Source organism: Delphinapterus leucas, chromosome 6, assembly GCF_059928025.1.
Source record: "Delphinapterus leucas isolate spDelLeu-1000000601 "Yukka" chromosome 6, BTC_Dleu_Yukka2, whole genome shotgun sequence".
NCBI lineage: Eukaryota > Metazoa > Chordata > Mammalia > Artiodactyla > Monodontidae > Delphinapterus > Delphinapterus leucas.
Window position 1 is genome coordinate 82,030,001 of NC_143134.1, and position 13,983 is coordinate 82,043,983.

The 13,983-nt window shown below is 52.8% G+C and overlaps 1 protein-coding gene across 1 annotated transcript; it reads left to right on the forward strand.

Annotated features, from left to right (window-relative positions):
• Positions 1 to 4,964: 4,964 nt before the first annotated feature.
• FOXB2 (forkhead box B2) lies at positions 4,965 to 6,355 on the forward strand. Its single transcript, XM_022573433.2, has one exon. The coding sequence runs from the start codon at positions 5,090 to 5,092 to the stop codon at positions 6,353 to 6,355; it is 1,266 nt and encodes a 421-aa protein (XP_022429141.1). The 5' UTR covers positions 4,965 to 5,089.
• Positions 6,356 to 13,983: the final 7,628 nt, after the last annotated feature.

Consider the following 13,983-nt stretch of genomic DNA (forward strand, 5'->3'; position numbering starts at 1 on the left):
CACACAGTAGGCTCTCAATAAAGGACTGCTGGATGAAAATATTCTATATCACTGCTCATAATCACACCTTCTGGTTATGGGTTATGGCCATTTTACAGAAGAGGAAACTGAGGCCCAGAGAGGGGGCAATCACACAGCCAGCAGGTGGCAGGACTGGGTCTCGAGTCTCATCTAATAAATTCGAGGCCAGTGCTTTTTTCTCTAAGAAAGAAATACCCCTAGGCTCAGTGTTCTCGCTTCTGCTTTCTGTCCGCGGGGCGTCGGAGAAATTCCAGAAAGGCAAATCAAGCCTCTACGCACAAATCCAAGTAGGGCTGGAGCGAACACCTGTGCCCCACGGCGCCTGCTGGGCCAGGCGCGGGGCTGGACCAGTCGGAAATATTGGGGTCGGTGGCAACGCTAGAGACTACGGCTTCCCAGGACGCCGTGAGTGGAAGAAGTGTGACGCTGCTGCCCCACATCATCCCGGGCTGCACGCGTCCTGAGGTCCCTGAGCCGTGTGCCCAGGCCCCCGACACACCGCGGGTCGGGATCACAACCTCAAACCTCAGCTCCTAGGAGCACGGGGCCTTTGAAGGCGTAGTTCAGACTCCTGCTTATTTGGGGGAGGAGGGGGGTGGGGAATAAAGCCCAAGGTCAACCAGCAGGTGGTGCCAGGGTTAGGGCTGGAAACCACGTGTCCTGGACCCCCAGCCGGCCTTCTGCCACACGCTTCAAGCCCAGGTTAGGGGTAGCGGCTGGGAAATGCATGGGCGTTGGAGTCAGCTGGAGGTCAGGCGAGAGGCTGGATGGGGTGACAGTAAAGGTGCCTGGGAGAATCCCAAACGTAACTAACCCAGGCAACCTTCCGCACGTCAAAGGTCAGTGGGTAAACAAAGAACCTAGGAAAATCGAGGTGTGCGCATGAACTTTTACCTTCTTCCTGGTCCTGCACATCGTTCTAGCCGCGTCGGTGCCCAGCGCTCCTCCTCACGCTGGGCACAGCTGTCCGAGGAAGCTTTGGGACCGCATGGCTTGGACCCAGGCTGAGGGGTGCGTGGGACCTTCCTCGGGGCTGGGGGGATAAAGGAGAGAGAATGAATAAATAGCCGCTTCTAAAGTTCCACATCATTTTCTGGCAAATTTTTACTCCCCTCCATAGAGCCAATTAAACGCAATAAAACCTTGCATGGAACCCCTCTTCCTAGCAAAGCGTCGCCAACAATTGCCTAAGGGATAAACCAAATACGCCTGAGATAATTACACCAAGCCCGGGGCGATGATTTGCCTGCCAGCGTCCTCAACGCCAGCCAATATTTGTATAGCATACTGGTTGTTTTAAAAAATAAAAAATTACACGCGGAAACTTGAAACCGACTGGTTGGTGCCAGGGTGGTTACTTGATCTGTTTTTCTTGAACGGGGGTCTGCAGGCAGCTGGAGCGCGCGCGTACCGGCCCCCGCCGGTGCTGCTGCGCGCCTGCAAAACTTGCCGGAATTAAATCAACCTCGGGGGAAAGGGGGAAAGGGGGAAAGAGAGAGAGTGCGCCCCCCACCGCGGCCGGAGCTCCGTTGCCAGACCCCGCGCCCCGCCGGGAATCCCCCAGAATACTCCGCGGCGGCGGCGGCCCGACTCCGAAATGGACACGCGGCCGGCGCTGCGGCGCCGCGCTCTCCGCCGCGAGGCCGCGCTCTCCGCCGCGACTGGGGCCTGGGCCGCGGCAGCCGCCTGGGGCTGCAGTGCGGGGGAGGACTTTCTACCCTTGACAAGTCCACCCGGAACGCGGAAGCTTGAGGCTTGCCGCGCACCGCTCGACCTCCGCGTCTGTGTTTTGGTCCGAGTCGCGGGGAGCCGCTCTGCCAGAAGAACGCCGTTGGCTCGCCGAGGCCGAAGGCGCCGGTCACGAGACTCGCGTCCCCAGGCGCCGAGCCCGAGGTGGTGGCGGCAGATCTGTGGGCTGGAGCGAGCTTACCCAGCGAGAGCCCAACTCCAGCTTTAGTGTTGAGGTTATGAGCATGAGGCTGGTCCGGGGCACCCTTCAAGGGCCCCTTCCCATGCTGTCCCCAGACGCAGCGGAGTCCAATTGCCCAACGAGATCGTCCTCAAGCTGCTCCCAAAGAGGAGGAAATGCTTTTTCGAGAGCCCGCGGAAAAGATATTCTCAACAAAATTTGCCTTTGCCCGCGCTGCGTTCAGGGCCAGGGCCGGAAGAACCTTTGAGCGCTGGGCACGCCGAGCTCCCACCAGCAGCCTTTGGGCGGCTCTTGGGCCTGGACAGGGCTGTTCTCTCACCGCGTCCGTCAAAGTAGAAGGGTACACCCGGCGCCAGCGGGCTCTAGCTGTCACTGGAGCTGTGGGCGTCCTCGTAATTCCTCCATGGCTTCGTGAGGCCAGAAGGCCGTCTGCTGCTTGGTTCCTTAAACTGCTTCAGCAGACCAAAAATCCCGCAGAAAACTCCACTGGCGGAAGGAGCCTTCCCGGCATGGAGCGTCAGCGAAAGCATCCTCCTCTGAAAGGGTCTCCTTTCCTTAGGACAGGCCAAGAGGCTGCTCTTTCGCCCCGGGTCCCTTTTGCACGCTTCCCTTTAACGCCTATTCTAAAACGTCTGCTGGCCTAGGAAAACTAACCAAATAGCACTAGCCAGAAATCCAGCTGCTGCCTGAAGATTAATATTATGAATCTGTTCCGCTCACCGCACTCCGGCGACCCGACGGGCAAACAGCCCTTCTTCTGGTCCTCCTCTCGGGCAGCTCGCCAAACGTCGGAAGCTAAAAACACTCGACCTGGCGTTGCCAACCAAGGTTGGAGAGCGAGGGGCAGTCTCCTGAGCAGTCTGGGCCAACGGCCTTCGGCCTCCAGATTTAGGCACAGAAAAGAAGAAATTACAAACAGAATGAGTCACAATCCCTAGTTGCTGCTTTCTCCTCAAATCTGCGAACTGGAAGGGACCCGTGAAATGTCCAACTTCAGACATCTCATTTTACAAATAAAGAAACTGAGGCCTAGAGATGGGAAGAGGGTATATATATATATATATATTTTTTGGTCTCCTTCTTCTTCTAAACTCTGCTTTTCCTCCCTGCCTAAGGGCAAAGGCAGCCGAAACCAGACTAAAACTGCAGGTTCTCTCCAGTCAACTGGGATTCGCTCATGGGTGTGCAGGAAAGTGCAGAGCAGGAAACTGCTTCCGGGATCCCAGCAAGCACGGGGACCTCAGCGCTGCAGTTCATCCACCCTCACAGGTCACACCAGGGCCCTGTGGACTGGTCATTTTGACCTCCTACTTAATTTTAACTATCTCCCTTTCCCTCGACGTGCTCAGAATAGCAAGACTCCGCTCTGACACACCCAGGTGATGAGACCTCTGAACCCCCAAGCCCTCCTTCTGGCCCCAGCTCAGACGTCACCACCCAAAGAAACGCTTCACCCTGTCCCATCCACCCGCTCTTAATGGAGCCTCCATCCACCAAGCACTTAGTATTTATCCAAATTTCCCGGTTACTGTCAGTCTCTCCCACTAGACTGCGGTCTGGAGCGCAGAGAGCTGTCCCAGATCTCCCTGTACCAGGCGCCTATCATTGGGCCTCACACTCAATTGGCGCGCAAGAAAACTGTGATGAAGTTGACATTTAGCGAAAACGGCCCTGGGTCTCCTCCGCTTTAGCTTTTCCCTCCAACCCTCCGGCCTTTGGGATTTCTTGAAGAGAAGAGACCTTGAGGCCACGCTGCTGCGAACTTGGCCCAGAGTGGCTAGTCCAGGAGGAAGGCAGTGTAAGGACAGAGAAGCCCAGAGCTGGTAGGTGGGAAGAGGGACGACTGAAAGGGCGGGGACAGGCGGGAGAAGCACGAGAGGAGCGAGAAAGCAGTCTCCTGTACCCCTCTGCCGTGCGTCGCGACCCGGGTGGGGTGCAGCGGCGGGGACCGCACCGGGCGCCGTGCCCCTCCCTGAGAACAGCCTGCGCCCCCCGCCCCACTCGGCCGCGGCTGGGGGCTGCGGAGCGGGTGGTAAATGCTGGGGGTGGGGGCGCCCGCGCCGAGATGGAGGAGGGGGCGGGGGCGAGGCACGGCGTCTTCTCGCCCCTTCTTCAGCAAGAGACGCGGCGGCGGAGTCCCTCAGCCTCGGTCATGTGATAGTCTCGAAGCGCGAGCTGCGGGGGTCTCGGCGTCTCCGGGACCATTACAAAACGCAGCCAGGAGAGCGCGTCGCTGCCACAGCCGCCGCCGCCTCTCCAGCTCCAGACGGGCCCGGGAGAGCGGCAGCCGCTGCGGCGCGGACGGCGGAACCGCCACAGGCCAGGCCCGCGCCTTCCCGGCGTTCGCAGACGCCCCTTCCGCTCGCGCCCCGCGTCCAGAGCCCCCGCCCCTCGGCAGAGCCCGCAGGCGCCGCCGCAGCAGAAACCACTAAACTTTTTCCCCCCAGGCGACCGCCTACAGCTCTATCCCAGTCTCCGCTGCGAGCCGCCGGAGAAAAGGGAGACGCGGGCTGCTGGAGCCGAGCTTCCTTCTCCTTACCTCGCCTCTCCCCTCCAGGAACACGAGAACTCCACAGCGGACTAAGTGGCTGGTCAAGGGGCAGCGCTCAAGGCGCTGTTAACTCCCGCCGCCCCCGGCCTCCTGGACAACGAGCGCCAACTCGATTTAAAGGGCTAGAGTCCTGGATGTCCAGTCCTTCCTTCCAGCTCTCTGGGCCTGCGCTTCCCTCGGACCGAGAAAAAGCAAAGAGGAGGCCGGAAGGGAACAGGGCCCTCCCCACTCCTTCTCCGCCAGCTCCCACGCTCAGCCTCTGGCCACCCGCGGGAAGACGCCGAGAGGGTGGCGGTGAAGCTGGCGCGCCCCGCTCGCGACTGTGCGCGCCAGTCGGCGACCGTCGGGGCCAGAAGTTGCGAGCGTCGAATTGCTAAACTGGGTCAAGAGGCCAAGCGCGGAGACCGCAGGCCACTGAGAGAAGGCGGGAGAGAAACGGCGAGAGGGTCTGGGGGGGAAAGAGGGCGGGGTGGCGGGTCCGGGAGGGCGGAGTGGGAGTTAGTGGAGACAACCAGGCCCCGGGAGCGGGGTGCGGAGCGACGCTGCGGTCCACTGTGAGCCAGAGGGAGGTGGAGGCGCCAGGGGCGATGCCGCGGCCGGGGAAGAGTTCGTACAGCGACCAAAAGCCGCCCTACTCTTACATCTCGCTGACCGCGATGGCCATCCAGCACTCGGCCGAGAAGATGCTGCCTCTGAGCGACATCTATAAGTTCATCATGGAGCGCTTCCCCTACTACCGCGAGCACACGCAGCGTTGGCAGAACAGCCTCCGGCACAACCTCTCCTTCAACGACTGCTTCATCAAGATCCCGCGGCGGCCCGACCAGCCCGGCAAGGGCAGCTTCTGGGCATTGCATCCCGACTGCGGCGACATGTTCGAAAACGGCAGCTTCCTGAGGCGCCGAAAGCGCTTCAAGGTGCTGCGCGCTGACCACACACACCTGCACGCGGGAAGCGCCAAGGGCGCGCCAGGCGCTGGCCCCGGAGGGCACCTGCACCCTCACCACCACCATCACGCTGCCGCGCACCACCACCATCACCACCACCCGCCCCAGCCGCCGCCGCCCCAGCCGCCGCCGCCGCCGCCGCCGCACATGGTGCATTATTTCCACCAGCAGCCGCCTCCGGCTCCGCAGCCGCCGCCGCACCTCGCGTCGCAGCCACCGCAGCAGCCGCCGCAGCCGTCTCACCCCGGCAAGATGCAGGAGGCGGCGGCCGTAGCGGCGGCGGCGGCGGCGGCGGCGGCGGCGGCCGTGGGCAGCGTGGGGCGCCTGTCACAGTTCCCGCCCTACGGGCTGGGCTCGGCCGCCGCCGCTGCTGCCGCCGCCGCCGCTGCGTCCACGTCGGGCTTCAAGCACCCGTTCGCCATCGAAAACATCATAGGCCGGGACTACAAGGGCGTGCTGCAGGCCGGCGGGCTGCCCTTGGCGTCCGTCATGCACCACCTGGGTTATCCCGTGCCGGGCCAGCTCGGCAACGTCGTCAGCTCCGTGTGGCCGCACGTCGGCGTCATGGATTCAGTGGCCGCGGCCACGGCAGCCGCGGCCGCCGCGGGGGTCCCCATGGGCCCGGAGTATGGGGCCTTCGGTGTACCGGTCAAGGCCCTGTGCCACTCGGCAAGCCAGAGCCTGCCTGCGGTGCCCGTGCCCATCAAGCCGACTCCTGCGCTGCCACCGGTGGCCGCGCTGCCCGCAGCGCTCGCTGTCCCCGCGGCCGCGCAGCAGCCGCCGGCACCGTCCACCGTGTGCCCGGCGGCTGCCGCCTCACCCGCCGTCTCTCTGATGGAGCCCACCGCCCCGAGTGCGGCCGAGAGCAAAGGCGGCTCTCTGCACTCGGTGCTGGTGCATTCTTAGGGTACCCAGCGGGCTGGAAGAGACGAACTCATGGAGACTCGCCTGGCCCTGGACTGCCGGAGAGGGCGAGGGCGCCCTGACCAGGTCGGGTAGAGCTGGCGAGCCCCAGCCTTTGCGGGAAAGGAAGGTATTTAAACAAACCCGAAAGTGGTTTCTCCAGTGGTCTGAATAAATATAACACTTCTGGTGTCTGTGTTTATACTATGTTGTACAATCAGAATAATGAAAGCCAATTTTCAGGTAAGAGTTTCTATTGTAATTAAAATTATAAATCCATAAGTTATGGGGGGAGGGAACGAACGAGTTTGGGGAAGCCTCATTCGCTGGCATATTGGAATTGGATTTCTATTCTTACTCCCGGGAGCAGAAGATGGCAGGACTAAACCTCCCTGGGAGAAATCCAACAGAGAGTGACGATGAAGCAGACCTCAGCCACCAAGTTTCTTCCCGCGGGTCTCAACCTCTCGTGAACAATGTCGCCTCTCGTGAACATTCTAGACAAAACTGCTATTCACTAAGGAAATCTCGTTTTATTTAAGAAGGAAAAGAGGGAGCATTTGATACCGTTATTTTCCTGGTCGGTGAAATGGACAAGGACACGGTAGCATGAATAAAGCCTCTTTGGGGGCAGTGGGAACCTCACGAAGGATCTTGGGAAACAGTTAAGTTTCTTGGCTCTGACCCGAGGGTCGAGAAGGATAGAAGGAACGGCTAAAGCAATTAGTTTGCACAAAAGAGAATGGCAGCAGCTTAAAGCGCAAAGCCCCAGATTCCAAAAGTAAGTTCGGGAAACATAACCAAAGAGAGACATTAAAGGAGACTTTCTACCTGCAATTCTTTTGTGAATCAATCGGATGAGGCCGTTGAGGAGCCCCCAGACAATGTGAATTCCCATGATCCGTTACATTTGGGATTTTTTTTTAATCACTTGCATCACGGGATTTTGTTCCCCTAACTCAAGAATGCAAGAAAAACCTGCCACGTCACCCGACAATATTGCTCTTAACGTTTCCAGGAGCGTTTTGTGGCCGTTGCCTTCCAGCCTCCTCGGGACAGATGCGTGAGGATGACCGGTCACCTTTGCGCGCTGCCTTCGATTTGGTATTCCGTGTGCTGTTTGGGCGCGTTCTTCTTTCAGGCGAACTCTTCAGTTTCAGATCCTGAATGGAAAAGAAACTTGCTTTGCCGCTGTTGCTCTTCCCCGTTTTTGAGACCCAGGAATAGCACTTTACTCGCAACAAACTTTTGGGAACGAATGGGGGGCGGGTAGGGAGAAGGCAGCTGTCCTTTGCCCCGAGTCACCTCTGGCCTTTGTCCGCGCCGCGTTCGGGTTGTGACTTTGTGCCAAGTTCATGTCTGCCTGTGTTGTACGCGGTGTTCTCCATTAAAGCTTCTCTCTGGATGTGGCGGTGTGAAGGTGTTTCGCTTCTCAAGAGACGAGGCCGCGGTTTGAGTGCCCACTGGGGGAAAGTCTGGGGACTTGGCAAATCCTCTTCCTCCCCTTCTTTTTCAACTTCTGAGCATGAAAGAGGGTGAGTTCACAGGCGAAGCGGCAGCTGGACAGGTTTCCTCCTCCGTGGCTCCTTTTGTCAGCTGGTTCAATATCTGTGTCTGTTTTACCCGTTCTTCCGCTGCTTTCCTAGCTGAGCTCTAGTCCACCTCAGTGCGAGAGACTGGATTAGCAAAAACCCGCCACAGTGAATTTTTTCTGTTCCTACATGAGGTTTATTAGCAATAACCATCACCAGCCCCCAACACCCTTTCCCTTTTCTGAGAGCGGGCTATGGCCCGGGTCCCGGTGCCAGTGGGTGGGGGCTGGCGGCGCCCCATTAAGTATGCGGGGCGGGGAAGAGGGCGCCCGGACTCCGCCACTGCCGCCGAGGCCCACATTCCCAAGAAGCGCGCGCCCAGCCGCGGCGGCCTAGGGGACCTGTTGCGCATCCTCGGCAGCCTGGGGCCTGGAGGCACAGAGCGCTGGGCCCTGGAGAAACGGCAGCGCCACAACACGTGCTCCTTGGAGAGGGCCTGCGAGCTGCAGACCCTGTGGTGCTGCGCGGGAAGGTGGCGGGGCACGTCGAACAGGGGTCCATCTTAAACCAGCTTCACTGTGCCCAGCCAGGCCGGACAGAAGCCTCCTCTAACCTTTCATCAGAAGAAAATAAAGGACCAACGAGGTGACCTGATCATAGTAATGACACTGAGGGGATTTGGGTTACTTCTTAAAAATAAGAATTTCCACGCACTCCTTATTTACAAGTCCCATTGCAGCGTGCAGCTAAGTTTCGTCCTCGCCTGGGAGACAAGTCTCAGTTTAGGTCACTGCCTCCTTGGAGGCACAAACAACTTCAGTGTATCCTATCTCTCAGCTTGAGACTTTGCAAGGTTCCCTGCAGGGTTTTCCTTTACACTAGTCTGAGGCTGTTGAAAGAGAGAAAAGGGGAGCCACTGGCATGGGGATCATAGATTTGGGGTGACTTGGGAGCCTGGCTGCTTTGCCCACCTCTGGGTGAGTTGGTGCCTGAAAGCCCCAGGCTGGGACCCCTAGTTCAGGCGCAGCAAGTCACAGGGCCTGAAGAAGGGCAGTCGCTGGATCTCAGTTGTTTCTTCAAAAGAACATCACATCTCTTCTTCTTTATCCACCCGCCCCAAAAGGGCCAGTGTGCTTTTTAGCGGTGCCCATTGTCCCACTTCCGGGAGAGGGGCACAGTGCAAAGTGTCGTCCAGCACCCAGGGGACTGGCTTAAGTGACAGCCCCTCCTGAGAAGAGAGGAGCCTGTGGGCCAACTCGGCAGAGAAGGATGAGTAATTGACCTTCCGCATTCCTCAGACCCTCTTAGCAACCCAGCCTCACACCAACTCCCTGGAACCCCTCCTACCTCTGTGGGGAAAGCATGGTTGTTGTGTTTTGTTTTTACTGTAAGGAGAGAGAGAAAGGAGAAGGGAAAGCAGAGTGAGCTCAGAGATGATTCTACTCAAGTTTTCATCCAAGAGGAGACCCTGGTACCCAACGGAAGCTATGCATGGCATTGAAGTTGGAGAACAAGGGAATTCATGTAAATATACAAAGGGGGAGGAGCTTTCTGTCAAAGCGCTGATCCTAAGGGAGGTCCCAGTTAAACCCCCAATACTGACAGAGCCCTGAAGACCCCCTCTTAACTAAGATGGATCTGCAATCTAACTGTAACTCTCAACTGAGTGGTGGTCTCAAATGATCTCACAGGTATTCTCTCTCCAGCTACATGTTGGAATAGAGAAAAAGTAAGTTCTGGACATAAGTGAGGTAGAAATAGAGGCACTTATAAATGTATGATCATCTCTGTTCACAAGATTAATAAAATCACTCTTGGTTTGCTAAGTACTGGTGGAGATAACCTGAAATTATGCTCCTGGTTTCCAGGATGATACAAAACACTGTAGTTGTTTAGCTTGTCCCCTACTTAATTGAATGCACAAAACCTTGAGAAACATGGGGAGAGGCAAAGAGGAGGGAGAAAGATTTTCATGTAGCTGCCCTTAAAAGAGAAAGGAAAACAACTTGGAATGATCTACTTGATTACATTCCCTTGGGAAGATGAGAAGAGAGCTGAGGGTCGAGGGAGAATGAAGCTATTTTAGCTGTGGTCCCTAGGAGAACAGGCCCTCCTGCAAAGGCCAGAATTGGCAAAGTTGGCATCTGGCACTTAGGAAGCCTGTCAGTCAGGCTGGCTTGTGGTCAATTATCTCCTTAAGTAGACTGGCATTAGTCCAGCCAGGGCGGGGAGGGCTGGTTGCATCCGTCAGAATCAGAGCCAGTTAGCTGGAAGTGGCACTGCGGAACTCCAAGCGTCTTTGCATCGGGGGGTTTGGAAAGCTGATCAACACATCTCCCTCTGGGACTCAAAGGTGACACTTGCCTGCTTGGCAATAGTACAGCAAGACTGCAGAAGAGGACAGAAACAGAATGCCTTAGGAAAACAAACATTGACCACCAAAGCCACTAGTTCCCCTGAAATTCCATTCACCTGACAAAACTGCCACTTCTGAGACGCACAAAATTATACAGAGATCCTTGTAAATTGCGGTGGGATTTGACTCCTCCGTTGGTAAGAGTTCTCATTCTTCATTGTACCTGACTATGAGATGGGCAGAAAGGATAGTTTGGGGTCGTGTTTACGTTTGGATGATATGGCAAGGGTTTGAAGCAGTGTTAGCGCTCCTCAGACTAACACTAATTCACATGTGATTCTGCATGGGGTGTGGGGTAGGGTGGCGTAGATGTTGAAAATGAGAAACTAAAGAAATGGTTTCAAAAGCCAGTGATAACTTCTTTGTGGGTGAAAAGGCAGAGTGGGAATCCAAGTGGAGGTGGGAAGTCCTTGAATTCCAAAGGGCAAAACTGTTTCTCCAAGTCCAACATTTTCATTTTGTTCATTGAAAGTATTTTCATTAACTTTATCTTTAAAAGCTGAAATGCTAACTTATACTCTTTGGGGGAGATTGAAGAGATTTGCTTGGGATTTGAATTCAGTCTTAAGCCATTGTTTAAATGCTATGAGTTTGGCAAAACTCCAGATGTACTCTGTCCCAAGCACTTTTCCCCTTAACTATCCTCTGTGTATTTTAAGGAAAATTCAAGCCACATGTTGCTCTTTCCCCCTTGCATTCAAATGTAGTTTTATTGAATTTTAGCATAGTCCATGAAATTTAAATTCTGAGTTTTAAGCCATAATATATTCATATGATCTACAAGCAGTCACATGATATGCACATATATCATTAAGCAGAAAATAAAGCCTCTGAGAACTGTAGTCATATTATTATAGTAACATTTCTCTAAACTGAAGAGCCAGGCTGAGAATGCCATATTAAGAAAGGATTTTATAAAATTATCAAAAAATTCAAAAAAGCTGACAGCAATCCATAAAAATATTTTTAAAAGAGTATTTCTTGGAAGATATTTTGGTTATGTTTAGTTTGAGCCAAATAGTTCTTGCCTACCACAAGGAACAGGTCTTTTGTGTGCACGAGACACCCAGGATTTGCTTGTAAGTCACAGATCTCATTATGGCAGCATCATTTAAAAGTGCTTTGGAATAGGCTTTCCCATCTGAGCCGCTTCCAGTCCTGTCAGCAACTTCGTAGACAGCATGGTTTTACTGTTACTGAGAATGGATGCTTAGTAAGGAGCTGGAGAGCTGTAGTCCAGGCACTGCTGAACTAGATTCATTCCAAAAAGAACTCACAACATTGAAATACACAGATGAGAAAAGGAAGGAAGGAAGGAGGGACAGAGGGAATGAGGAAAGGGGAGAGGGAGAGAAGGAAAGAGGGAAGGAAGGGAGGAAGTAAGGGGAGAGAGAGAGAGAGACAAATGTGTGCATCTAATATTGACAAAGCAAAAAAATTTACAATTTTTAACATAGTACTGCTCTGGCTTTCTCTCAGGAAGCTATAGATCAACTGTTTCAATGTATGTGACTATAACTACTTGACTGAAGTCGTTTTGTCTTGAAAGCAATATTCCTCTTGTCTTAGCATTTTTCTTAGCGAGAGAGGACAGGACATTGTATAACTAACTTGCAGCTCCATTTATTGCCTAAGAGGATGAAGCTTTAGTCTGCTGAAGTATTCAACCTAGGTGAGGATTTTGTGACATTAACTTTGCTGCAATTTATTTTATAGGGATTAACCTAAATCCCCATAGGGAAATGTTTAAATAAATGATGCTATTTGCATACTGTGGAATATCATTACAAATAATGCTTATGAAATTAAACTCATATAGAAAATGTTTATGAAATCCTTTTGAGGGAATAAGCCCAACCCACTAATGTCACTGAACATGTACTAGAAGAGACTACACCAAATATTAACCGTGATACCTTTAGATTGGTGAAATCCCAAGTCATTTTTTTCTTGTTCCCCATATGTCTGAGACTGTTTTAGATTGTCTACATACACCGATCACACTTTACTTTTATAACCATGGAGAGGATTACTCAAATCTGTCCAGCCAGTATAACTGGCATTTCAACAATATGAATTATTATTTTTAAATGTAGTACCTTAAGTGGGGGAGGGGAAGGAGAGAAGAACTAGCTGAGGACATATACTTTAAAAGCAAAGAGCAGCAAAGACAAACGAACCTCACACACCTTGCCGCCCTCCTGCTGTGGCTTTGACAAGAGCCCATAGCAGCAGACCCTTCTGGTGGGAGGAAAAGGAGGTTGTCACTTGAAGCACTGACTTTTGGGGAACTTTCAGAGACTCGCTGTCCCATAATGCTGGAATGGGAAAGGTGGAAGCGTTAAAATTACAAAGGGGGCTGGCTAAAGAATAAATCTCACATAATTTTATTACCTTTTTAAATAGCTTCTTCTCTATCTTTTGCATTTCATGAACTTTTGTAGTAGCCTTGAACTTTTTTTGAAACTAGGCAGATAATGAACACGAAGTAAATATAATCTACAAGCTTAGGCATTTCCTTCTAAATGAAAAAATAACATCTAGTTTTCCAAAATAGTAATATAATTTTTCTTTTTCCTAGTTGGCAAGTCCTTTTTTTGTGTAGTGACAATGTTTTCAAGGGAAAAGTTTTAGATACCGTTTATACTGGTTTGAGTAAAGCTGTATTGTGTCTTCCCTATCTACCTTGAAATAGTTTATTTTCCCCAAAAAATGCAAAAGCATGTAACTACTCAGAATATGCATGTTTTCAGATGATTAAACATATCTCAACTTTTATGCTAGAAGCTTGATAACCTCTAAAAATGACCACAGATCATTGAGACTTGAGTTTTTTAAATAACTTGCACTGGAGAACTAAAATTCTTGAAATTATAAGACTGAAATTTTCACCCAAGAACCAGAGAATCAAATATATCTGCTTTGCCAGTGTCGAGAACAAAATAACATCCTATTTCTCTAATATGCAAAAATTTTGAACCTTAATTCCAGTTATTTCTAGAAAATTCCTTCTCATCTTCCCTGCCGGGGACCCCAGGCTGACCTGAGCCTGCTTACTCCTGCCTTACAAAGAAAAAATATGAAAAGTTGAATTCATCTGCTAACATTGCACCTCAAAACTTTAGATGTATGTGAATCACCTGGAGAGGTTTATCGAACACTTTCTGCTGGGCCCCATCTCCAAAGATTCTGATTCAGCAGGTGTGAAGTGGGCCCGAGATTGCACATTTCTAACAACCCCTTGTCTACATATACTAATATATAGTATAATAATAATATATATTAATGCACAGGAGAAACAGAAAAACTCCATATGCCTCCAGAGCTGGAGCACTCCCCTTTATAAGTCACCTGAAGACAGAAAAGTTGGGTCAGAAAGCAGCAGCAAATTTACTTCCTTAAGAAGGTGACTGAGACAGCAGTACTTGAAAAGCGAATGATTGAAAATTAGACCTAGAAGTCAGTTCAGTGCTCTTCCCACTTCCACCTTCTCATCATAAGCCAATCTCTTCCCAAAAGCATTTTAATCAGTGGGCTTAAGAAACTATTACTGGGCTTCCCTGGTGGCGCAGTGGTTGAGAGTCCGCCTGCCGATGCAGGGGACGCGGGTTCGTGCCCCGGTCCGGGAAGATCCCACATTCCGTGGAGCAGCTGGGCCCGTGAGCCATGGCCGCTGAGCCTGC

What these genes read in the sequence shown, in the direction of transcription:
- FOXB2 (XM_022573433.2), top strand. Translation starts at nt 5,090, where the DNA reads ATGCCGCGGCCGGGGAAGAGTTCGTACAGCGACCAAAAGCCGCCCTAC.